Source organism: Balaenoptera physalus, assembly GCF_965194825.1.
Source record: "Balaenoptera physalus genome assembly, chromosome: 6".
Classification (NCBI taxonomy): Eukaryota; Metazoa; Chordata; class Mammalia; order Artiodactyla; family Balaenopteridae; genus Balaenoptera; species Balaenoptera physalus.
This window is the reverse complement of record NC_138885.1, coordinates 63,364,975-63,392,927: the sequence shown is the minus strand read 5'-3', so window position 1 is coordinate 63,392,927 and position 27,953 is coordinate 63,364,975. Positions and strand designations below refer to the sequence as shown.

At 35.5% G+C, this 27,953-nt stretch overlaps 2 protein-coding genes across 12 annotated transcripts in view; one reads left to right on the top strand and one right to left on the bottom strand.

Moving 5' to 3' along the window:
• Nucleotides 1-5,093, top strand: part of CFAP210 (cilia and flagella associated protein 210) — a 35,718-nt gene extending 30,625 nt beyond the window's left edge. For 3 of the 6 annotated variants that reach the window (XM_082465414.1, XM_082465413.1, XM_082465415.1), the window contains exon 9: nt 83-5,093. In XM_082465414.1, coding sequence (XP_082321540.1) covers nt 83-427 — 345 coding nt within the window. In that variant the 3' untranslated portion in view covers nt 428-5,093. The remainder of the gene's footprint in view (nt 1-82) is intronic. The other 3 variants (XR_014264755.1, XR_014264756.1, XM_082465416.1) reach the window with 3 other exon arrangements.
• The window catches only part of PPIG (peptidylprolyl isomerase G), a 41,797-nt gene continuing 18,785 nt past the window's right edge, over nt 4,942-27,953 (bottom strand). For all 6 annotated transcript variants that reach the window (XM_082465382.1, XM_082465377.1, XM_082465378.1 and 3 more), the window contains 5 exons: nt 10,511-10,724; nt 9,561-9,722; nt 8,084-8,171; nt 6,458-6,594; nt 4,942-6,270 (listed from right to left, as the gene is read on the bottom strand). In XM_082465382.1, the coding sequence (XP_082321508.1) occupies nt 5,163-6,270; nt 6,458-6,594; nt 8,084-8,171; nt 9,561-9,722; nt 10,511-10,724 (1,709 nt within the window). In that variant the 3' untranslated portion in view covers nt 4,942-5,162. The remainder of the gene's footprint in view (nt 6,271-6,457; nt 6,595-8,083; nt 8,172-9,560; nt 9,723-10,510; nt 10,725-27,953) is intronic.

Below are 27,953 nucleotides of genomic sequence, written 5' to 3'. Positions count from 1 at the left end.
CAAATGCTACATATATTTAGAAAATTGATTTTTTTTTTTTTTTACTAATACAAAGTATATTTTTTCTTTCCTTCCCAAATAGGCCAAAAATAAATTTAATGCACTGCAAGCAAAACAAGCAGAACTAGAGTACTGCAGACTTACTGAAGCTCTTGTGGCTGAAAAGGAGAAGGAATTTCAGGATTATGCCAGAGAAGTAATTGAATCTGAGTCTGAATCAACAAACAAATATATTTATCCTCTTGTAAAAGCTGTACAGGAAGGACCTGGAGGTGGTCGTGGACCAGTTTTTGTGGACAGAGGTGTATTAAGACCCAGCTATCAGGCAAATGATATCACTGGAGTCCAGCTCCCTTTTTATCTCTCTCAGGGATCAAAATATAATACTTTTCAAAAGTCTAAGGGAAGGCTAGGTTTTACATGGTAGAAAAAAGTTTATTTTTAAGAAGACTAAGTCATAGCTAATATTATGAGCTACAAATTCAAGTGAATTATATGCTTATAATGTTAATAAAGCTGCTTTTCATCTAAGTACAATTATGTCTGATCTAATTGATTCTTCCCCACTCAAGATTAAGTCAGACTCCATTTTTTATTTTGATAAAACACATACACAACCAAATGTAAAATTTTAGCCATTTAAGAATATTCAGTGGCATTAAGTATATTCATAATATTGTACAACTGCACCTATTAGTACACAACTGCTCTGATCTGCTAATTTGATAAAAGAAACCATAGCTAAAATTTGTGGCAAAGATGTAAACTGGAACTAAGACATTTTGGGTATTGAGAGGACTTGGTGGGGTGGGGGAGGTGTAAAAATTATGAATCCGCACTTAAAAAAGAAACACAGTACTAGGTTAGGAAATATGTTTAGGAAAGAAACCTAGAAAGCAATGAAAATAGAAAAAGCACATTGAAACTAAAAGTATTTTAATAACAAATTTGCACAGTCCATATGAAGCACTCACATTTTACATATTCTCCTGGCTTAATAAAACATTTAAAAACACTCCAGAATTTGAGAGTTTAATAATATTCACCTGCTAACACATATAAACCACTGAATGGTCAGAACATTTTTACTTAAGCATATATATTTTCAGTGACTAACTCTCAAGTTAACTAGGTTCATTTTCCCTAAATATGTCTAATTTAAATAAAACCAAAAATAAACAAGAAACCAAAAACTAGACAATCTGTTTTACAAACTCAATTAACATTTATATGGCTTTACAATGGTAAGTGTTATATTAAAGCTGGCAGGCACAGAATATAATACAGTGTTCCCGCTGCTGAGAAATTTGGAGGAATTAAAAAGCAAATAGTAGCATTCCAGTTGACAGTAATGCAAATTCCATGTATAACCTTAAAAGTCTGCTGAGGCAAAAGACACCTTGCAATGTGAAGCACTATGATTAAACAATTACACTAGAACTTATTCCTAAACCTGGAAATTGTCACCGCTGGCTAAATTCTTAAAAGAAGTTCAGCATTGTTAAACTCGTTGCTCAGTTTTTTCCTAATACAATTTCTGTATCCCCATGGGTAAAATAAAAGTATTATTTTAATTATCTTCATTATTTAGCTTTTAATAAAAATAAAGGCCGAATAAGCTAATACAATGATTTAAAAAATACAAAAACAAACAGTTTGATAGTATAGTTTATTTTATACAATGTTTAACTATAAAAGTTGATAGTTTCAGAGTTTAAATTCTGTAAAATGCAGTTTGCAGAAAACAGTTTTAACAGTTACTAGACTAATGATAAGAGAAGCAGCATTTTGAAACTAATTATACAATTGGAACAACAGCTTTATTCCTAAATTTCATTAAAAAAATATACATCACAGTGACTTCTGAGCTAGGAAAAGAAGTGCATTAACTTCATTTGTTTTTCCCTTCCATAAAGAGAGCAGCCATAACTTTTAATATCCCCACATACAAATACCCAATTCATTTATCCTTCAAAATACTATAAACACACAAAGGGGGAACAAAATATACAGCATGTACTTTTGGTAAACATAGGAATTTGCTTGAAAAAGGGGGGCAGGGCAGACACACAAATCAATCCCACCACTCCCCCCAGTACATAAAAACAAACAAAACCCCTCCACAACTCCCTTCTCTGACCTTGCTGATGGAATTTTTCAAATTCCATAAAGGTTCAAAGTGTGATGAAAAAAACTGCCACCCAGAGTAAAAGCAAAATCAACTACTAAAACCATACTAATTTGTTCCACACACTAACCTGAAAACAAATTAGAACTGTCAGTAATTACTACTACTGAAAACATGAGAAGCCTAGTGTGTTCCTGTCCCCAATATTAAGAAATTTTTACTTTTCAGCTTCATACCTTCCACTGAATACAGAATCAAAGGCCATTAGGCAAAGCCAATATGAATCAATATTACACTTGTGCAAAGATGGATTTATAAGACAAATTCTTTGAAACTTCTCTGAGGGATCTGATTAAGAAACTTAGAAACTACAATGCTCTATGAACTCACTACCTATAGAGTAACTTAAAAATGTTTTAAAGCAACCTAGTAGCTTCTCTACAAGCTCTTTAACATTAATCTCTCTGCAGTGTCAATTTCTGTGGCAGACGGTTTACCCAGAAAAAGAATTCACATGAAATAATCATGAAAAAATTTCTCATATATTGCCAATCAAGCAATAAAAACAAACTAATTTAAATATCTTTAAGAGAATATTAAATCAAAGATACTTTGAGGTAAACTGTAAGCTCAAACGTAACTATTAACAATTTGGCAGTAAAGAATTAAATAGTTGACTTTTAGGAAAACAGAGTTGTTCAAAGTAAAAACTAAAGGTTGCACAACTATTAAAAATGTAATGACAGGTTCATTTGATTGGTGTACTATTCAGATGCAAAGGCAGATGAGGTACAATTAATGCTGTTTGATCATTTTCGAAATGTTATTTATATTCTGAAAATAAAATCTAGCTGATTGTCATCTCTCACTTCAACTCCTTCACATATCTGTTCTACTGTAAAAACAGCTAACGAAGTTTTTTTAAAAAGGCTTATAAATAATGTTTAGCATGGAATTGCTTCTTTGATGACCAAAACAGAATACTACTTAAAGAAATTACTATTTTTTTCTCCTATGGTTACTTGTCTATAATTCTTAGTGGATAAAGCTCCAGGATCAGACAACATAGAACTATTTTTACTTAGCATGTTTTTTTTTTTTAAATATAATTGTTATTAGAAATCCTTTCTTAAACAGCACCTTTCTTGAAGCTCAAACAGTTCATAACAAAGGCTTTTTAAATGCAGTTTACTGAATTTAAGACAAACAATAACTAATTTAAAATATATAACATTATACAGCTTGGGGACTCAAGACTCAATTATCTCTAAGGTTTGTGGTCAAAGTCTCTAAGGAATCAATCACCCTGGATTATCATAAACATCTATTACTTTTACCATAAGGAAAAAAATTTGGTGAGACTCTGCTACGGATATTTGTTTCAAGATATTGCAAACAATCATTACTCTATTTGTTATATAAATGGCTACCACAATGCCAAATGTATCATTATTGTATTAATCAATAATGGGAAGTATTATGCTAATAAGCATTGCTTTGCTCAGTACAAATAACATTGAGTAGCTACTGGGTTTACGAAGGAGCTACCTTGGTAACAGAGTAGCTATTTGACACTACTGACAAATATTAAAGTACAAAAGCACTCTAGAGGCAACTACTAATTGGATTTCTGAAATTTCTTTTCAAATGAGGCAGGTTTTGTGTTTACTGGATGTTCAATATTTTATTTAGAAGAGAAATTACAGAATAAAAGGCCACACATCACTAAAATAGCAATATACAACACACAAAATTCTAAACGGACTTTGGATATCTTTAATGTTTCACACTGTAAGCTATCAAATTTTGCAACTTTCTACTCTATGTGGCAATGTTATACATGCCAAGTTAAAATAATGATTAACAGTTATGGTATAAAGCCACCTGAATAGAAGAAACCAGAGTCATAAACATGCTACAGCCTACTGTGATATACAGATAAAAAAGATGCATTTTCTTGCCAGTTGAAACTCACAGTTATGAGAGTTAGGAGAAGTCAGTTCAAGTTAAAAAAAACAACCATGCAACATTTAATACTCAACTCTATATAGGTCAGTGGCCAAAAAGAGAAATCTAAGTTAATGTGTCAATACTAACAATTTTTAGAATCTGTCTAACATAAAGACCTGCACAAGTGGTATGTTTTAGTGAGAAAACTATTTTTTTCATTTTAGAGAAGGGTAATGATAATAATAATAATAAAACATTCCCCCAAAGCAACAGTTTCATCTCTTCAGACCAACAGCAACACAGAATTGAGAATTACAACCTGATCTTCACGGTACAGTTCTTGTCAGATGCTGTGTAACAGCAAGCCAAGCCCAATCAGTACATCAACTGAAAAAAAATACTAAACTATATTTATAGACAGTGAAGTAAAGCAAAACTAAAGAGGAAAAATATTAATATGAAACAAGCTACCAGCAGAACTATAAAGAGTAACATGAAGTGCAATATAAATAACTATGTATTTTAAAGCGCAAATTACTATAAAATCAAAAGTAATGACTTAATATCTCAAGTTATTAGGGTCCCACTTCTGTGTAATTAAAAGCTGCTGCTGCTGCAAGCCTCTGTTATAAATGCAATAGAAAAATCTACACAAGATTTCTTCTACCTAGTGGCTTCTAAGGTTAATCATGAGAAACATAAGCTTTTGTAACAATGTATTCCAACAATCAGTTATGTTTGTTTCCAACTGGCCCATCACACAAATTAGGGTGTAGAATAGCATGTTTGCTACTGGCTGATTGTTGCAACACAAAAATGCATACATGAAATAGTTAAACACAGCACACAGTATTACACCAAAGTGTTTTTCTCATTTCAAGTTTATTAAAACTTTTGCAGTACAAATTATCCAGGTTGCAGATTATCAAAAGATCGACTCAATAAAGTCCACATTGGAAAAAAAAAAAAAAAAGACAAACATAAACCCAAAACAATGAAAAGAAAACAACATAAAGGGGATTCATCAGCAAGTCTCTAAAACTTAAAATTTGAGACAGAATGGAAACAAGTTTATATAACTCACTCATCCACTTTTGTCTTCATCTGTTCCAGGGCTTGATTCATGATCAAATTTTTTATTTTTATCATGTGTGTGGTCATTTTCTTGACCCTTTGATTTTTGGTTTTCTTTTTCCACTGAGGATCTGGTCTTCTCATCCTCCTTATTTTTCAAAGTGGAGAACTTTAATTCATTGTCCTGACTACTTTGTTTCATTTTTGAGAACGGACTTTGATCTCTATCAGCCTTTTTTTCCCTGTTACTATTTGAGCTACTATGATCACGATTTCTAGAGTACATTCTCTTCTCACCCTCAGAATTCTCTTTTCTGTGTGAACTTTTACTTTCTTGGTTTCTGTATTTTTCTTTGTTTCTGCTTTGACTTTCTTCTCTCTCTGAGCTCCGTGAATCTCTCCTCCTTCTCCTCCTATCTTTACTTCTTGATCTTCCTGGCGTTGCTCTTCTCTCTCGGCTCCGTGACCTTCCTCTTCTCCTGTACTCCTGTTCTCTGTATCTATGATACTCCTTGCTTCTGCTGCGATCTCGGTCATGGCTTCTAGACCGCACTCTTCTGCTCCTGTCCCTACTTCTGCTTCGTTCCCTTGTTCTACTATTGTAACTGTGTTTGCCTTTAGTTACATCGCGTTCTCTACTCCTAGACTGTGCACGTCTGTCCTTGTCCTTACTTTTATTATGATCATGCTCATTGCTTTTGGATTCTAACTGTTTAGACTTCTCTTTACTTCTACTCCTTTCCTGATCTTTTCCTTTAGAATCAGACTTTTCTTTTTCTTTAACATTCTCATGATCCCGTTCTTTACTCCTTGACCTCATCCTCTTTTCTTCATGTCTATTATGCTTTGTATCTCTTTCCTTACTCTTTGATTTCTCTTTGCTCTTACTCCTACTTTTCGATTTGGCCCTTTTCTTTACCTTGTTTTTATATTTATCATCTTTTTCTGAATTTCTTCTGATGTCTCTCTCTTTGCTGTCAGATTTATGGTCTTTAACTTTCTTTTCCTTTTCACTTTTTCTGTTTGGACTCTCAGAAACATGCCTATGATCAGTAATTTTTTTCTCTTTTACTCTAACTGGGCTTCTTTGATTTTCTTTTATTTCATTTAACTCACTCCTAAAAAATGAAGAAAAAAAGTTTTGGGGAAACTTTATTAGGAAAACAATGGTGTCCATTATTGCTGAAATGATATTCTATTTTCCTTAAGACATTCAGAAACAACTGAAATGGCTTTAACTGAAATAATTTTAAATAGTTAAAAAAAATACTTGTTACTACATTTGAAATAAGAGTTAAATCTTACTTATCCCCTTTGATCCATCTTTCACCACTTGATACCCTCATTCTTTGAGCTCTCTGCATCTCCTGCCTCCAATGTGGAGGAGTCTCACTACGTCTGAAACGATCCCTTGATCTGGATCTAGAAGGAGTTCGATAACGCTTTAAAAAAAGAGGGGAAAAAATTAATATATAAAAATATAAAAGCATTACAACAATTGCTAAAGTGTACATATTTCTAGGTTCAAAAAAATGTCTGATTTTTCCATGCCTTCTAAAATAACTAAATTTACCCATTTTCAGGTAGGAAATCAATGAGGCATAACGTGGTTTGATTCTTTGCTTTCACTGCTAATGAAATGTGTTTTTATATGTTCTTGCTTTAAATATTTCTTGGGTTTAAGTTCTAAAACAGTAAATATCGATAGCTATATCCCACATCAACAAAAGCTCTTCTGAATCTTCAATCATTTTTAAGAGTGTAAAGAGGTCCGAAGACAAAAAAGTTTGAAAACTGCCATGAGAACAGTTAGGAAGCCATTTATAGTTCAGAGAATATACAATGGTGAATTGAACTAAGATGGTAGGAGTGGAGCTTGAGAGAAGCAGATAGATTTCAGAGTATTTGGGAGGTTGAGGTTGAACTGACAGGATCTGGTGATGGATAAGTTATATAAGGTAGGAAAGAAAGGGGAGAAACAAAATGATTCTTGGGCTTCAGGTTTAAGTACTTGCACAGGTGGCAGTGTCTGTCACTGAGACCAGAAATCTAAAGGAGGGTCAGGCCTGAAGAAGTGTTTATGCTTACCATGGTATATGATGAGTTTAAAGTGCCCATTAGGCACCTAAATGGTCATCAAATAAGCCTTTGGTGCCAGAAAGGCAGATGAAAAACTGACAGTTATCAGCATACAGGTACCCAGTGAAGTTACGAGAGTGATGATATTGCCCAAGAAGCATATGCAGAGTGAGAAGAGTTAGAACCCTGAGGTACTACAATATTTAAAGATCAGGTAGAAGAGCATGAACTAGCATTGGAAATTTAAGATAGACTGGCCAGAGACAGGAAGAAAAGATGATGGAAGCAGAGGGGAAAGAGTATTACAAGGAGGGAGATTAAATAAGACAAAGACTGAAAGGATCCAATGGATTCTGTGACATGGAACTGACCATAAAGCAAGTGCTGTTTTCAGCAGAATGGCAGGACAAACTGAAATGGCTGAGGAATGAGTAGGAACTGAAGAAATAATATACTAAGTATAGCCACGTTGGTTAAAAGTTTTGAAAAAACAAGAAGATATTTAAATTCTGATGAGGAGAGTCCAGTGAAGAGAAAGAGTATGAAATAAAAGAATAGGGTTAATTTTTAACAAGCATAGGGACACAGCAGTCAGGAAGTAACAAAGGGATACAAGAAAGATCTCAGTCTCATTTTATGCCATGTACATGTAAAATCCATTAACATCCCATGGATTTTCAACGTGGAAGAACCAACACAAAGATGTTACTATAAAAAGAGAACATATAATTCAATATCCTTATCTACTCTAAATTTTAACTACTTATGTATAAAACAATACTTAAGAAACACTCCAGGATTATTTAAGATAAATGCAATACTATTAGGACTTCTGGGAAAAGAATCACCTACCCTTGGTCCTCTTCCTTTAATTTTCCTGCCAGACCTAGTAACTAAAAGTCGCCTCTGGTATGAAGCAGGCTGGGAGTTAAGTAGATTACTAGAAGGAAGCAAAGGGAAAATTAAAAAACATTATTTTATAAAAATAAATCTGGAGAACATAGCTTTACTGATCTAAACTAATAAATTTAAAGTCTTACATATATAATCAGTGGTTCTCAACCAGGAATATTATCAATCCTAGTAGGTATCTGGAAAAGTATGGGAGCATTTTTACAACTGTCAATGACTAGAGGGTGCTATTGGTACTGAGTGACAAGTCAGGAATGCTAAAATCTTGTAATGTGTGAAGATGAAGAACTATCCTGTTCCCAAATGCCAACTGTGTCCTGTTGAGAAACACTGTTATATAATCATCACTAAGATGAAGTCAACTTGATAGTGCTAAGGAACTCAGAGTAGGCTATATGCTGTTGAGAGAACAATTTTAAAGCTATCTGATTCTAAAGTATCTTACTATCCTATAAGCAGTTGTTCACTGGTAATAAAACTATAGAGAAATGTAATTAATGTGAATTAAACAGAGACAAGATGGTCTGAATTAGCAAAATGTTTAATATTATGCTTTATACCAGAAAGGGAAACTATTTATTTTCAAATAATAATGAGTTAATATTTAATTAGCACTAACAATATCTGTGTATATTTGAAAAATGCATTCTAAAGTAGTTCAAATATCTTCTCCTTAATATTTACTTTCTTAGAAACACAATTTCCTATTAACTGAGTAAACTCAATCCAATCCATCAAAATTATCCCAATTCAAGTAACCAAGACTTATTTTTATATGTTTACTATATTATGAAAGTATAGGGGGAATGCTCAGAATTTTATTACTTTTAAATACGTTATTTCCAATTATAAATAAGAGATACCCATCTTTTTTTCTATCTTTGGACATAATTATTAAAATGATCCATAAAGAACTAACAACTTCTAATACTAATAATGTGAACTTATGTAGAAAAATTTTCAAAGTACTTGAATATGCTATCTATTTTCAATACAACAATATTGTAAACCAGGCAAGAAAAACAGCATTTTCCCCCATCAGACAAACTGAAAAATAAAGGTTCTTACTTGCTTAAAAGTTTAATGTATACAAATAACAGAGTAAAACACTTGTTTTAAATGGAATTTGTTTGGAATGACACTTAACATATCTTTTTGTCATTTGCAGTGCTTGTTTTTTTTTTTTAATTAATGTAACTTTTATTCAAAAATCTGTCTGAATTAAGTCAATTTATCTTTTCAGCTATGTGGTTAGCAAAAAGGAGCTTTGCTAACATTATCCTATTAAGAAATTTCAATCTTGGGACAAGGTCACCAATTAAATCTTATCTAAAATAAGCAAATATGGTTTTTTAAAAAAGAAAGGTTCTGTGGTAGAGAGTGTAGGGCAGTTTATAAAGTAAACATATTCACATACCACTCTCTCTCTCTCTCCCTGTTCTTCCTTTCTTTTTCATCAGCTTTAGGAGGACTTTTTCTCATTAGGAATCTATTTTCAGGTACTGGAGGGATTTCTTCTGGACGAACAGTAGACTGGGGTTGTGCTTCAAGATTTTCAGCCTCACTTTCACTAGATGCGCTTTAATAGAAACATACAAAACAAATTCCACTTGGTTATTATGTACCTACCCCGATTTTCCAATTGTTGGTATTTCTTTCCTTTGTAATATGTACAATATATACATCATTCTGTCCCCCATCTCTGACCAAAGATGCAATTACATGGGGAAAATACTCATTCCTCTGACAAACCAACCAAAAACCAAAACCAAATGTTTCTGTTATCACGTTCTCAAAAAATATTTTCCAATAAAATGGAACCAAAATATGATACTTCATGTGCAATGCCCTCTGATAAATTTAAAATACTTGAAAATATAGGTAAAGAAATTGCTTTAGAGGCAACAGGCTTATAAAGATGAGTTTTAGTACCACCATAGATTATTTCAGATAAAACAGAAAAGAAATATGCTGACATTATCTGCTTTCTACCCTATGCTATCATAGGAGGAAAAAAAAATAAAGAACAAAAAAGCGAGAGACTGCTACAGAAAATAAAGAAAACAATCATTGGTTTCCTATAATTCTCACTAATCTTATATTCCTCCCATAAAATACAAACCTATATAACCAAAAGGTCATTGAGTTCAGACAAAATGAACTGAATGGTTTTGTTGAAAATTAAAATGAATGTACCCAAATTTAATCTATAGACTGTAGAATATCAAAATGGTCTTATACTTCATGCTATGAAACATTTCTCACTACTTTCATGTTCCATATAATTGATCCAAAATCACAATAGATTTATATATAAACAGAAGGGAATTAGAATACAAAGTCAGTACTGTAAAAGTAAATTAAGACCTTTTCTTGCTTTTCTTTCGCTTCTTCTTTTCTTTCTTGTGTTTACGAGAATTTTTCCTATGTTTCTTCTTTCTTTTTTTTGATTTCTCTTCAGAAGCACTTTCAGAATCAGAAGAATCAGAAGAGGACTGAGAATCGCTTGAACTATCCGAGTCACTGGATGATGATGAGGAGGAGGATGATGATTTATGCCTTTTCTTTTCTTCTTTCCTAGCTTTAATAAAAAGCAAAACGGTTTGGTCAACACTTTTAGACAAACTTTTTAAGTGGAAGTTTAGATTTTTTGCAGATTCTCAAAGTCCAGTATTTAACACTTAGCTCATCCAGCTATTTGAACTGAGGGGTACAGGAAAGGAGTTAAGACTCAAGATTAGAATCCAGATCTCCAGATTCATGGGTCAGTTACATTTATATCTAAAGAATTCTGGAAAAGTAATAGGTAAATCTAAAACATTAAACTAAGTTAATTTTAGGAATCATATGAATAACATACTTTTTTAAAGGCACAGAAATAACATTCAAGAATCCCAGATTCTAATCTTTTTGTAGTTTTCAACTTTTTCTCTTATTATCAATATTGGAAGTACAACTGTAGGAGAGAAGTAATAGAAAAAATACTATGCATGAATGTGGAAAGATAAGAAACACGATTCTACTGGCATGGGCTTATTCAATGCCTGAGTATTCCTCTAATGATTAAGAAATTTAGCTTCGGTTGAAGAGCAGACTTACAACAGGGGGTAGTGGTAGTCATTTGCCAATGATTAATAACTATGTTTTGGGGTCTCTACAAAAAGTAATTTCAAATTTAAATTTTATTTTGGGTTAAGGAAGTTTAATTTTAAAAGGGGTCTCAAAACTCAAATGCTTTAAGGATGAGGAAACTAACACAGATAAGTGAGGTTAACCAGGAAATGGAGAAATATATGACAGACTGGACAGAGCTTCGCCCACCTAACAGTATTCTAATTCAAACCATGGTGGACTTAAAGAAGTGAATTCAACAATCTGATTAAAAAATGGGCAGAGGACCTGAATAGACATTTTCCCAAAGAAGACATACAGATGCCAACAGGCACATGAAAAGATGCTCAACATCACTAATCATCAGAGAAATGCAAATCAAAATAATGAGATAGCACCTCACACCTGTCAGAATGGCTATTATCAAAAAAAACAACACATAACAAGCATTGGTGAAGATGTGGAGAAAAGGGACCCCTTGTGCACTGTTTGTGGGAATGTAAATTGGTATAGCCAGTATGGGAAGTAGCATGGAGGATCCTCAAAAAGTTAAAATAGCAGTGCCATATGACCCAGCAATTCTATTTCTGGGTATTTATCCAAAGAAAACGAAAACACTAATTCTTTAAGATATATGCAACTCAACCTTCACTGCAGCATTATTTACAATAGCCAAGATATGGGAGCAACCTAAGTGTCCATCGATACGTGAATGGATAAAGAAGATGTAGCTCGCACACACGTGTGCGCACGCGCATGCACACACACAAGCAATGGAATATTACTTAGCCATAAAAAAGGAAGAACCTCCTACCCCTTGTGACAACATGGATGGATCTAGAGGGTATTATGCTAAGTGAAATAAGTCAGACAGAAAAAGGCAAATACTGTGTGATTTCAATTATATGTGGAATCTAAAGAACAAAACAAATGAACATACATAACAAAACAGAAACAGACTCATAGATACAGTGAAGAAACTAGTGGTTGCCAGAGGAGAAGGTGATTAAGGGGATGGGAAAGTAGGTTTATGGGATTAAGAGGTACAAACTTCCAGTTATAAAATAAGTCATGGGGATATAGTGTAGAGCACAGGGAATATAGTCAATAATATTGTAGTATCTCTGTATGGTGACAGAGAGTAACTAGACTTATTATGGTGATCATTTTGTAATGTATAAAAATATCAAATCACTGTTGTATACCTGAAATCAATAGAATATTTTAAGTCCATTATGCCTTAATTAAAACGAAGTAAGTGAATTCAGGCTAAAGCTGGGACAATATTGATATATGGATAACTACAATACAGTGGAACACAAAATATATTAGAATCCATCAGTTCATAATGATATAGGTAAATAAAATATAAAGCATTTATCCTTCTTATCATATATGAACTGTACCACTGGCTAATCAAATAGTAGATGAAGGGAAGATGCTCTTTATCAAAAGTACTCCAAGAATAAATGAATAAGGAATTACAGAGTTAGAATATCACCATTTTACAACTCCTAAGGAGGCACTGCCCACCAATGGCCACTGCAGAGCACAGAGACAACCTGTCCTAAGTGACTCTTGCTCCCATCAAATAGAATTTAAAAAAATCAAAACTACATCTGATCAATTTTCTAGATCTAACTACAAAGTTATATGAAATAGAAGCACAGAAAGAACACATTACGTAACACAGGGATGCAATCTGTAAAGTTCAGTGTGTGCAATAATGGGAAAGAAACACTACAGGACAAATGACCTAGCTTGTTCAACAAATAAATCTCAAGAAACATAAAAAGAAATGGTGGGATAATCTATTAAAAACAAAAAAAATTTACAACACCAACCCAAATGTTTGAACCTGATTTGGATTCAAATTCAAACATCAAAAAATAAACATTAACTAAACAATTAGAAATTTGAACACTGTAAGGATTTCTGACATTTAGGAACATATGTGTGTATATGTCTGCATATGATTATGGTATGGTTATTTTTTTCAGAAGAGTCACCTTTAGAGACAGTGAAATATTTATCAATAAAATGTTAGGCCTAGAATTTGCTTCAAACAGGAAATGGAGAACTGTCAAAGGATAGGTAACATAAGATTAGCCATAAATTAATTGGTAAAGATGGGTAATGAACATGGGTGATCTGTTATACAATTTCAATCACTTTTGTATATGTTAGTATTTTCCATAATTTAAAAAAAATCAAAGAGGACAAAGAAAATATCTCTGGACTGACTGTTGGCTGTCTGTTTACAGACCTTAATTGAAAGGGTTAACAGCTGGTTTGTAACCTTTCTGTTAGCTTCAGAACACCTGAGGATTTGGCACTTGGTTGGCACTTGGCCAAATTATTCTTGAAACTTATTTATTTATTTATGGCTGCATTGGGGCCTTCTCTAGTTGTGGTGAGTGGGGGCTAACTCTTCACTGTGGTGCACAGGCTTCTCATTGTGGTGGCTTCTCTTGTTGTGGAGCACAGGCTCTAGGCGTGCAGGCTTCAGCAGCTGTGGCACACGGGCTCAGTAGTTGTGGCGCACGGGCTTAGTTCTAAGCTCCACAGTGTGTGGAATCTTCCCGGACCAGGGATTGAAACAGTGTCCCTCCCCTGCATTGGCAGGAGGATTCTTAACCACTGCACCACCAGGGAAGTCCCTCTTGAAACTCTTAACTCAGAATTTATAGGAGTATACTGAGTTACAGAGATTAATGAGAATCTGGCTGGAGTTACTGTGTACTTGCCCAAGGGTCTGTGGTTCACTGTTAAGATTGTTTCTCTAATACTGATGAGATGCTGCTGCACTGGAGAATGGGAACAAGGTATAAAAGCTGAAGGAACTCCAGAGGTAATAGCTTCAATGAACTTATTAGGTAGTCTTCCTCACCCAGTCATGCTCCTCAGGACCACGAACCTATTAAGCTGAGAGGCCTGGGATATATGCAAGCTCTACCTAGAACTCAGGAGTTCTCTACTATGATGCTGCTGTTCAAGCTGTGCTGTTTCCCATCCTGTATCCTTGTTTAATGATAAATAAGCTTAGTGCTGAGTGAAGCCTATCTTGTCTCATGAGTCCAACTGTTAATCTGATCCCAAGAACACTGTTGATGGTGAGGCAGTATGGGTATGCAAACTGAAAAACCTACTTGCATACACTAAAAACCTGAGGGGTGGAGGGGGGGGTGAGAATCAAACTTAAAGAAACCTAAGGAAGAAAATAAATTCATAATGAATATGAGTAACTCTAAATACAAATATCTGAGGCCATATAACATGGAGACAAAAAAAAATTCCATATAAGCACAGAATACAGCTGTTAAAATTACTTGACAAAACATAGTAATGCTCTTCCCCATGATTAACAAAGCTTTATTCACCAGCTCCAATTTATATTTATTTTGCATTGTGATTCTTTCCTGAGATATGCACTGCAGTTGGTTTCGTTAAAAGGCAAGCCCGAGAAGCAAGAAGAACTACAGAGTCCTGCAGCCTGTGGAACGAAAACCACATTAACAGAAAGACAGACAAAATGAAAAGGCAGAGGACTATGTACCAGATGAAGGAACAAGATAAAACCCCAGAAAAACAACTAAATGGAGATAGACAAACTTCCAGAAAATGAATTCAGAATAATGATAGTGAAGATAATCTGGGACCTCGGAAAAAGAATGGAGGCAAAGATTGAGAAGATGCAAGAAATGTTTAACAAAGACCTAGAAGAATTAAAGAACAAACAAACAGAGATGAACAATACAATAACTGAAATGAAAAATACACTAGAAAGAATCAATAGCAGAATAACGGAGGCAGAAGAACGGATAAGTGACCTAGAAGACAGAATGGTGGAATTCACTGCCACAGAACAGAATAAAGAAAAAAGAATGAAAAAGAAATGAAGACAGCCTAAGAGACCTCTGGGACAACATTAAACACACCAACATTCACATTATAGGGGTCCCAGAAGGAGAAGCGAGAGAAATGACCCAAGAAAATATGTGAAGAGATTACAGTCGAAAACTTTCCTAACATGGGAAAGGAAATAGCCACCCAAGTCCAGGAAGCGCAGCGAGTCCCATACAGAATAAACCCAAGGAGAAACACGCTGAGACACATAGTAATCAAATTGGCAAAAATTAAAGACAAAGAAAAATTATTGAAAGCAGAAAGGGAAAAACGACAACATACAAGGGAACTCCCATAAGGTTAACAGCTGATTTCTCAGCAGAAACTCTACAACCCAGAAGGGAGTGGCATGATATACTTAAAGTGATGAAAGGGAAGAACCTACAACCAAGATTACTCTACCTGGCAAGGATCTCATTCAGATTCAATGGAGAAATCAAAAGCTTTACAGACAAGCAAAAGCTAAGAGAATTCAGTACCACCAAACCAGCTCTACAACAAATGCTAAAGGAACTTCTCTAAGTGGGAAACACAAGAGAAGAAAAGGACCTACAAAAACAAACCCAAAACAATTAAGAAAATGGTCACAGGAACATACATATCGATAATTACCTTAAATGTGAATGGATTAAATGCTCCAACCAAAAGACACAGGCTTGCTGAATGGATACGAAAACAAGACCCATATATATGTTGTCTACAAGAGACCCACTTCAGACCTACGAACACATACAGACTGAAAGTGAGGGGATGGAAAAAGATACTCCATGCAAATGGAAATCAAAAGAAAGCTGGAGTAGCAATACTCATATCAGATAAAATAGACTTTAAAATAAAGAATGTTACAAGAGACAAGGAAGGACACTACATAATGATCAAGGGATCAATCCAAGAAGAAGATGTAACAATTATAAATATATATGCACCCAACATAGGAGCACCTCAATATATAAGGCAACTGCTAACAGCTGTAAAAGAGAACGTTGACAGTAACACAATAATAGTGGGGGACTTTTAACACCTCACTTACACCAATGGACAGATCATCCAAACAGAAAATTAATAAGGAAACACAATAATGACACAATAGACCAGATAGATTTAATTGATATTTATAGGCCATTCCATCCCAAAACAGCAGATTACACTTTCTTCTCAAGTGCGCACGAAACATTCTCCAGGATAGATCACATCTTGGGTCACAAATCAAGCCTCAGTAAATTTAAGAAAACTGAAATCATATCAAGCATCTTTTCTGACCACAACACTATGAGATTAGAAATGAATTACAGGGGAAAAAAAGTAAAAAACACAAACATATGGAGGCTAAACACTACATTACTAAATAACCAAGAGATCACTGAAGAAATCAAAGTGGAAATCAAAAAATACCTAGAGACAAATGACAACAAAAACACAACGATCCAAAACCTATGGGATGCAGCAAAAGCAGTTCTAAGAGGGAAGTTTATAGCTATACAAGCCTACCTCAATAAACAAGAAAAATCTCAAATAAATAATCTAACCTTACACCTAAACGAACTAGAGAAAGAAGAACAAACAAAACCTAAAGTTAGCAGAAGGAAAGGAATCATAAAGATCAGAGCAGAAATAAATTAAATAGAAACAAAGAAAACAATAGCAAAGATCAATAAAACTTAAAGCTGGTTCTTTGAGAAGATAAACAAAATTGATAAACCATTAGCCAGACTCATCAAGAAACAGCAGGAGAGGACTCAAATCAATAAAATTAGGAATGAAAAAGGAGAAGTTACAACAGACACCGCAGAAATACAAAGCATCCTAAGAGACTACTACAAGCAACTCTATGCCAATAAAATTGACAACCTGGAAGAAATGGACAAATTCTTAGAAAGGTATAACCTTCCAAGACTGAACCAGGAAGAAACAGAAAATATGAACAGACCAATCACAAGTAATGAAATTGAAACTGTGATGAAAAATCTTCCAACAAACAAAAGTCCAGGACCAGATGGCTTCACAGGTGAATTCTATCCAACATTTAGAGAAGAGCTAACACCCACCCTTCTCAAACTCTTCCAAAAAACTGCAGAGGAAGGAACACTCGCAAACTCATTCTATGAGGCCACCATCACCCTGATAGCAAAACCAGACAAAGACAGCACAAAAAAAGAAAATTACAAACCAATATCACTAATGAATATAGATGCAAAAATCCTCAACAAAATCCTAGCAAACAGAATCCAACAGCACATTAAAAGGATAATACACCATGATCAAGTGGGATTTATCCCAGGGATGCAAAGATTCTTCAGTATACGCAAATCAATCAATGTGATACATCATATTAACAAACTGAAGAATAAAAACCATATGATCATCTCAATAGATGCAGAAAAAGCTTCTGACAAAATTCAACACCAATTTATAATAAAAACACTCCAGAAGGTGGGCATACAGGGAAACTACCTCAACATAATAAAGGCCATATATGACAAACCCACAGCAAACATCATTCTCAATGGTGAAAAACTGAAAGCATTTCCTCTAAGATCAGGAACAAGACAAGGATGTCCACTCTCACCACTATTATTCAACACAGTTTTGGAGGTCCAAGCCTCGGCAATCAGAGAAGAAAAAGAAATAAAAGGAATACAAATTGGAAAACAAGAAGTAAAACTGTCACTGTCTGCAGATGACATGATACTATACATACAGAATCCTAAAAATGCCACCAGAAAACTACTAGAGCTAATCAATGAATTTGGTAAAGCTGCAGGATACAAAATTAATGCACAGAAATCTCTTTCATTCCTATACACTAATGATGAAAAATCTAAAAGAGAAATTAAGGAAACACTCCCATTTACCATTGCAACAAAAAGAATAAAATACCTAGGAATAAACCTACCTAGGGAGACAAAAGACCTGTATGCAGAAAACTATAAGACACTGATGAAAGAAATTAGAGATGATACCAACAGATGGAGAGATAGTCCATGTTCTTGGATTGGAAGAATCAATATTGTTAAAATAACTATACTACCCAAAGCAATCTACAGATTCAATGCAATCCCTATCAAATTACCAATGGCATTTTTTACGGAACTAGAACAAAAAATCTTAAAATTTGTATGGAGACACAAAAGACCCCGAATAGCCAAAGCAGTCTTGAGGGAAAAAAACAGAGCTGGAGGAATCAGACTCCCTCACTTCAGACTATACTACAAAGCTACAGTAATCAAGACAATATGGTACTGGCACAAAAACAGAAACATAGATCAATGGAACAAGATAGAAAGCCCAGAGATAAACCCACGCACCTATGGTCAACTAATCTATGACAAAGGAGGTAAGGGTATACAATGAAGAAAAGACAGTCTCTTCAGTAAGTGGTGTTGGAAAAACTGGACAACTACATGTAAAAGAATGAAATTAGAACACTCCCTAACACCATACACAAAAATAAACTCAAAATGGATTAGAGACCTCAATGTAACACAAGACACTATAAAACTCTTAGAGGAAAACATAGGAAGAACACTCTTACATAAATCACAGCAAGATCTTTTTTGATCCACCTCCTAGAGTAATGGAAATAAAAACAAAAGTAAACAAATGGGACCTAATGAAACTTAAAAGCTTTTGCACAGCAAAGGAAACCATAAACAAGACGAAAAGACAACCCTCAGAATGGGAGAAAATATTTGCAAACGAATCAACGGACAAAGGATTAATCTCTCAAATACATAAACAGCTCATGCAGCTCAATATTAAAAAAACAAACAACCCAATCCAAAAATGGGCAGAAGACCTAAATAGACATTTCTCCAAAGAAGACATACAGATGGCCAAGAAGCACATGAAAAGCTGCTCAACATCACTAATTATTAGAGAAATGCAACCCAAAACTACAATGAGGTATCACCTCACACCAGTTACGATGGGCTTCATCAGAAAATCTACAAACAACAAATGCTGGAGAGGGTGTGGAGAAAAGGGAACCCTCTTGCACTGTTGGTGGGAATGTAAACTGATACAGCCACTATGGAGAACAGTAAGGAGGTTCCTTAAAAAACTAAAAATAGAAGTACCATATGATCCAGCAAGACCACTACTGGGCATATACTCAGAGAAAACTACAATTCAAAAAGACACATGCACCCAAATGTTCATTGCAGCACTATTTACAATAGCCAGGTCATGGAAGCAACCTAAATGCCCATCGACAGACGAATGGATAAAGAAGATGTGGTACATATATACAATGGAATATTACTCAGCCATAAAAAGGAATGAAATTGGGTCATTTGTGGAGATGTGGATGGATCTAGAGACTGTCATACAGAGTGAAGTAAGTCAGAAAGAGAAAAACAAATACCATATATTAACACATGTATGTGGAACCTAGAAAAATGGTACAGATGAACCGGTTTGCAGGGCAGAAATTGAGACACAGATGTAGAAAACAAACGTATGGACACCAAGGCGGGAAAGCCGTGGGGTGGTGGTGGTGATGGTGTGATGAATTGGGCGATTGGGATTGACATGTATACACTGATGTGTATAAAACTGATGACTAATAAGAACCTGCTGTTTAAAAATAAATAAATAAATAAGATACAAGGATATATTGTACAACACAGGAAAAAAGAAAAAGAGAGACCCACTTCAGACCCAGGGCCACATACAGACTGAAAGTGAGGGGATGGAAAAAGATATTCCATGCAAATGGAAATCAAAAGAAAGCTGGAGTAGCAATACTCATATCAGATAAAATAGACTTCAAAATGAAGAATGTTACAAGAGACAAGGAAGGACACTACATAATGATCAAGGGATCAATCCAAGAAGAAGATAGAACAATTATAAATATATATGCACCCAACATAGAAGCACCTCAATATATAAGGCAACTGTTAACAGCTGTAAAAGAGGAAGTCGACAGTAACACATTAATAGTGGGGGACTTTTAACACCTCACTTACACCAATGGACAGATCATCCAAACAGAAAATTAATAAGGAAACACAAGCTTTAAATGACACAACAGACCAGATAGATTTAATTGATATTTATAGGACATTCCATCTGAAAACAGATTACACGTTCTTCTCAAGTGTACACAGAACATTCTCCAGGACAGATCACATCTTGGGTCACAAATCAAGCCTCAGTAAATTTAAGAAAACTGAAATCATATCAAGCATCTTTTCCAACCACAACTCTATGAGATTAGAAATAAATTACAGGGAAAAAAATGTAAAAAACACAAACATGTGGAGGCTAAACAATGTGTTACTAAATAACCAAGAGATCACTTAAGAAGTCAAAGTGGAAATCAAAAAATAGCTAGTGGGACTTCCCTGGTGGCACAGTGGTTATGAATCCGCCTGCCGATGCAGGGGACATGGGTTCGAGCCCTGGTCTGGGAAGATCCCACATGCCGCAGAGCAACTAAGCCTGTGCGTTACAATTATGAAGCCCGCACACCTAGAGACCGTGCTCCGCAACAAGAAAAGCCACAGCAAAGAGAAGCCCACGCACCGCAGAGGAGAGTAGCCCCCGCTCGCCGCAACTAGAGAAAGCCCCCGCTCGCCTCAACTAGAGAAAGCCCGCGCTCAGCAACGAAGACCCAAAGCAGCCAAAAATAAATTCATTGATTAATTTAAAAAAAAAAAAAAAATAGCTAGAGACAAATGACAACGAGAACACAATGATCCAAAGTCTATGGGATGTAGCAAAAGCAGTTTTAAGAGGGAAGTTCATAGCAATACAATCCTACCTCAAGAAACAAGAAAAATCTCAATCTAAGCTTACCAAAAAAAAAAATAAAAAAAGCAAGCCCATTCTCCCCACCAAATGCATTAAATATATTTCAAATAACCATTATTTAGTTTTCACTTCACTTTTCACGTAAGCATTTGAGTGAAGCAAAATATCACAACAATATAGAAGACCATAAAAAAGATTTATAACTATTTTTAGGGTAATATAATCTGCCCAAGTATTAGATGATATGAACTATAAAAGGAAAATAAACTGTGTTTTTAGGGAGGATGCCTTGGAATAGAACCTAGAAAGCTCTAAGGTTGAAAGGTTCCCTCTTTTCATGTTTCTCAACATTATTTTTGAGTGAAATTTAATTTACGGCCCCTTTTCCTATGAATCTGCTCTGAAAAAATGATAATATGATTGAGAAAGAGCAGCTAAAGAACAGAAGAGTAAGAAGAAAAAAAATAGAGACATGACAATATCAATATTAGTTCTAACAGAATGTAGTTTGAGTTTCAAAATTTGTGTTAACCTAAATTTAAAAATATGATTTAGGGGCTTCCCTGGTGGCGCAGTGGTTGAGAATCTGCCTGCCAATGCAGGAGACACGGGTTCGAGCCCTGGTCTGGGAAGATCCCACATGCCGCGGAGCAACGGGGCCCGTGAGCCACAACTACTGAGCCTGTGCATCTGGAGCCTGTGCTTCGCAACAAGAGAGGCCGCGATAGTGAGAGGCCCACGCACCGCGATGAAGAGTGGCCCCCGCTCGCCGCAACTAGAGAAAGCCCTCGCACAGAAACAAAGACCCAACACAGCCAAATAAATAAATAAATAAATAATAAAGTTCCGAAGCATTAAAAAAAAAAAAAAAATATGATTTAGGCACATCGTGCATCTGCATGAAATTTTATCCTGCTCAGATCAACAAGTATGTTTAACTGAATAGTACATAGATATATATTTAACATGATGCCAGGACATGGAGAGAAAGAACTGTAGAGTATAAATGGGGAAGTTCCATAGCAAACTTCTGCCCTCAGAGAGTTTACTGTCTATTTGGAAAATAAGACCAACAAGTGTGAATTTAATAGCAAACAGCATCTGAAAACATACATTGAGTTGTAATAAATTTTCTAGAAACTCTGACTATAAATTATATATGGATTTGTTAGTCAATATGGTCAATAAGGACAAGAGTAAAGCAGAAAGGGTTTGGAGAAGCACAGTCAGTTCTGCTGTTAGACAGCATATGCATTTCTTTTTCTTTAAAAAGTTTTTTGGCCCTGCTGCATGGCATGTGGGATCTTAGTTCCCCGACCAGGGATCGAACCCACGCCCCCTGCAATGGAAGTGCGAGTCTTAACCACTGGACCGCCAGGGAAGTCCCCTAACATATGCATTTCTATAAATCACTGTGCCATGGAAAACTGTACAACAAAAACTACATGGCTTATAGGAAAAATGGGGTTAGGGGCACAAAACTCAAAAACTTCATCAGTGACACATTAAAAAAAAAAGATAGGAAACTAATAAAAATAGCAACAGAGCTTTCACACGTTAAATAGTTAAGAAATACATAAATACGACAATAAATATGGCAGTTTGAGAAAATCATGGGTTTGCTTGTGAAGTGAATGTCAGTAAGGCTACAGCTTGTGAGTTACTGTAAAGTTAGTGGAAGGGGGGGTGATATGAAATTAGATGGAAAGTACAAACTGTACTTAGGCGTGGCTCATGACACAAGTGATGAACTGAGGTAGCTTAGTAGATGTGTGAGGTGTGTGTATGTGTAAATGTTTTTTTTTTGGCCATGTCGTACGGCTTGAAGGATCTCAGTTCCCCGACCAGGGAATGAATCCGGGCCACGGGGCAGTGAAAGCGCCAAATCCTAACCACCAGGCCACTAGGGAACTCCCCTGTGTATGTGTAATTTTTGTGTATTCCTGTAAAGCTGTTCAACTGCATATGGTTTTCTGCACTCAGCATTTATTGTAGACAAGAGCATGCAGAGGCAAAGGTGAAACTGATGTTACATTCAAATTATCTTCTAATGTATCAACTGAATGGAATAAATGCATGTTTTCAAAACAAGCAGTATAGCAGAACTGACTATGTTAGGATTTGAAATAGGGGCAGGAAAAAGTAGTGTGGAGTAGTATCTGTAGAGTGCCTACAAACCACTAGTAAGCACTGAACAAACTCCTTTATAGATGTAATTTAAGGATGAGTAGATTCTGGATATAAAAGGGAAGATTTTACAACACTTTAAAAGTATGAAGAAAGGAATGGAGAAATTGTGAAGATCGAATAGATTCACCTCTTCCTATCCTCCTGCTAAGTGTAAGTAGAAATCCTAGACATAATACAAAAAGAAACAAACATAAGAAGACTCTGAAAGGTAGAAAGAAGGCAGAGTGGCCAGGGATCTCTGGATTTGAAGGTGACATGGTGATTTTCAATCTGTCTCCCATATACCCTAGACATCACGCTGGAGAAGCCTGCAACTCAGAAATGCCAATGGACACAGGTTTTTAAAAGCCCCAAGAAAGGCCTGCTCTCTCCAGACAGAGAACTAGAAAAAAGATGGTTTCGCAGGACAAAAAATTTGTCACCAATACCTGCTTTACTCTAAGCAAATACTAAGGGGGAAAATTAAAAAAAAAGGTTCACCCACTCCCTCTTGGCTCTATCAGCAGAGACAAAGTAGAGAATTTGGATTTCCAGTACCCTCCCCTTCAAGCAGTGTTCCCCTTCCCTTGCCAAAGTGATGTCAGTAGAGACAAAGTGGGAAGCCTGGGCTTCAGCTCCCCTCACTGCACCAGCAGGTGGCACAGATTTCAGAGAAGGAAGCTAGAGAAAAAGACTCTTTAAATTTATATATGAAGTCCTGGGAGGAGACCCCCAAGTTAAACTGACCAGAACTAATATGGCAAAAGGTTTGAGAATTAAATTACAGTGTTGAATAGCATCCAGTTTTTCAGTAGCATACAAATGAAACCAGAATAGTACTGCAAGGGCTCTGGAAACTGAATTATCTTTGAAACCACAATCTACAAAAGGAGGCCAGGACCTACATGCTAAACCTATATAAGGTGACTGCCTGCTAAAAACAGAAAACATAAACAGAATCCAGAGTCTCATAATGTACAATACCCCAAATTTCCAGGACAAAATTAAAAAAAAAAATCACTAATAATTTCAAGAACCAGGAAAATCACAACTTAAGTAAGAAAAAACAATCAAAAGATGCCAACACCCAGAAGACTCACATGTTGGAATTAACAAGGATTTTTAAAAAGCCATCTTAAAAATGCTTCCACAAGCAATTGTTAATGTTCTTTAAACAAATGAAAAAAAGTTAAAAAATCTCAGGAGAAAAGAAGATATAAAGTATCAAAAGGAATTTTAGAACTGAAAAATACAATGATACAATAACTGAAATAAAATGTGCTCAATGTCAGAGTGGGGATGACAGGGAAACTGTTAGTGAACCAGAGACAGACCAATAGAAATTACCCAACCAGAACATCAGAGAAAGTAAAAAGAACAAAAAATGAACAGAGCTTCAGAGACCTGTAGAACAATAAACAAAAGATCTAACATTTGTGTTATCGTAATCCCAGGAGAAAAATCTGAAATTAAAAAAAATTTAAAAATAATAATGGCAGAAAATTCCCTCATTACCTACGGGGAACAACGATTTGAATGACAACAGACTTCTCACTTGAAACCACAGAGGCCAGAAGGAAGTGGCCTAACACTTTTTTATGTGTTGAAAGAACTGCCAACCCAGAATTCTACATCTAGTGAAAATACCCATCATGAAAGAAAGGGAAATAAAGACATTTCAGAAAACTAAGATAGTTACCAGCAGACTTACCCTTAAAAAAATGGTTAATTTCTCCAAACAAAAGGAAATACAAGGAGGCTTGGAGTTGAGTAAAAACATGAGGCAAAGCAATTAACAATCAACTCATATAAAAACAAATATAAATGGCTCCTAAGGAGATGATAACATCAAATTCCTTAGAGAAATGCTTATTTAAACCAGCTTTAAAAACAACAACAAGGGGGCTACCCTGGTGGCACAGTGGTTGAGAATCTGCCTGCCAATGCAGGGGTAAACGGGTTCGAGCCCTGGTCTGGGAAGATCCCACATGCCGCGGAGCAACTGGGCCCGTGAGCCACAACTACTGAGCCTGCGCGTCTGGAGCCTGTGCTCCGCAACAAGAGAGGCCGCGATAGTGAGAGGCCCGCGCACCGCGATGAAGAGTGGCCCCCACTTGCCGCAACTAGAGAAAGCCCTCGCACAGAAACGAAGACCCAACACAGCCAAAAATAAATAAATAAAATTAAAAAAAAAAACAACAAACAAACAACAACAACCACCAACCCTATAATTAGGCTGGCAAAGATTAAAGAGTTTGACATTATGTGGCTCTGCAAAGGGCATAGGGAAATTAACTTTCTTATATTCTAGTGGCAGTGCCTACCAACATTACAAATGCAGACCCCTATAATCTGTTAATTCTATTTCTAGGAATTTATCTTATATTATCAACATTCACATACATGTAGAATGATACAGAAAATTTGAGAAGGGGAACTGATGGGCAGAAATGGGAAAAAGACTTTTCACTGACTATCCTTTTATGCTTTCTAAATTTTGAACAAAATCAATGTATTAAATTTTAAAACTGAAGAAATTTTAAAACTCCCAATCTGACAACAATTGTTGTCACCCCGTTCTCCAAAAAACCCTACTTCCTGCCTAACCACTTAAAATCTATTTCAAAGTATCACTTATAAGCATATAACCATCCTTAAGATAAAAGAGCAACATTTTTTAACTCTTGGGCCACTTCTGGTTGGTTTATTTTAGATTATTTAGATTATGCAGTTTGCTTATCAATCACTGTGTAAAAGAAATTCCCAACCCTGTTCACTGACCTTTGCTGGGAGGGGAGGTAGGATGTGGTATAATACTACTGGGTACTGACTTTACTAGTATGTTGTTAAGGTGAAAAAACAAACTTCCAGAACATTTTACTTGTAAAAACATATGGTAAGAAAATGCTGCTTTACTAGTTTTTTGAGAAGTATAAATTTTATACCAATGAATTTCACGTGAAACCTTTAAACTGAAGGAAATTTCAAGGCCATCAGCAAAATAAGGTTTGAAATAGAGAAGAGAACTATACCTCAAATGAACCTCTTTTCATTTCAAAAATACTGGGTCTTCCCTCTAAACAGTTTCGAAGTTTAACATCCCACTATTCTCCATTAAAAGTGCTATCACCATGGCTCTTAATTCCAGGATAAAGACACTGAAATGGGATCCTGTCACCATACAAATGAGTGTCTGATCTTTTCTACTGTCTCCTGAGTACAAGATTCACCAGCTGCTTCCTCTATTGTGCTCTTCTTTCTGTACTGCCAGGTAATCTGTTTTCTACCACATATATGCAAGATTTCTGCTCATATAACTATTTATTTATCGCCATGCTGCCATAACTCAGCACTTGTGTTTCTATGTACTCTGTAATATATCATCAGCCCCAACTCATGCTGCATGGCAAAGGTGGACAGACCTCTCTTTAACAACTGCAGGGAACTCTGAAGAGACCAGCATGATCTGAGATCATGGTAACTCTTGAAAAGCCAGGAAGTACCTTCATCAGGGTAGTGGTCTGTGTTCTATCCTACACTTTGCCCCTTGAGCCTCTACTGGGATGCAGTTTTGATTAGCCTCCTGTGTTCCTCCTCTGCATCTGTTGGAAGGATCTTCCCCTTGACTCTGAACCTTCTCAGGCACATTCAAATAGCCACAAAAAGTAGAATTTCCAATCTCACAACAGCAAAGGGAAGGCCCAGGATGATTGCCCAGACTCACCAAGACCACTTACAGGTGGGCCCAGACAATCAGATTTCTTCAGAAGTCTTTTTGTTTTCTTTCAGGAAGTTAGAAAAAGAAAAAAAAAAGATTCGGTATTTATTTCTTTTTAAAGTGGGGTGTGTATGTCTCAAGCAAGGTTTTAAATATGATGATGATGATGAACACTGCTGTGTTACACAAAGCTTTTTGACTATGTCCAATTTAAGATTGTAAGATGGCCATCAAACTTATAAACTGGAAGGAAGACACAGCTCTGCCTAAAAAAAAAAAGATTTTATTGATGCATGACAAAATCCATTCTGACCAATGTTCTGAATGGTAATTGAAGGACTGTAGAGTAACAGGTGCCAAACTGTGTGACCTCAAACATAAAGATCTTTTCCTCTTTCCACAGTGTAATCCAGAACAGAGCAGGCATGGAAGGTACGACTCAAAACAAATCTGGCCTTTCAGTAACTCCTGCGCAGACAGTAACAAAGGGCCAAATCTTCCCCAACTGATGAAACTGATAATGGCAAGATATACTTCCTTAGCGTGAGTCTGAGGAACACACACTAGAACACGACATCAACTTTCAGCACAAGTTCCTGGCCACAATGGCATGGGCAAAATTAGCATTTGTTGCTTCAGGTGAAAATATATTATAAAAACATAATAATATACAAAGAGTGACATTCATTCACCTTCTCATCCTTTCAGCAAATATTCAAAAACTGACTATTTAGTACCAAAAGAATCTTTACACCAAATTTATTAGAGTCTATGATAACATTTATGGTTTAAGATGTAAGCTTTTTAATTATCTCTTCTAAATATGTAAACCACACAGCATCCTTAACTTTTATAAGCAGAGAATAGATCCTAACACAAGATCCTGAAAGACTACAAAACACAAGAAAAAAGCCAAAAAACAGTTAAGTACAGAATAAAAGATGAATACTTTCTAGATGATGTGGGAAGAAATAATGCCTTAAACCAAAATATTCCAATTGTACTGACAACACTTTGAAGAATTAAATAGCAGAAGATTCAGGGTCTAAAATATGCAAAGATTAATATAGATTGCTTTTTAGTTTCTATTTTTTCAAAAAAAGGTAAGATACTCAACGACACTTCATTCTTTCTGAATCATCACGAACA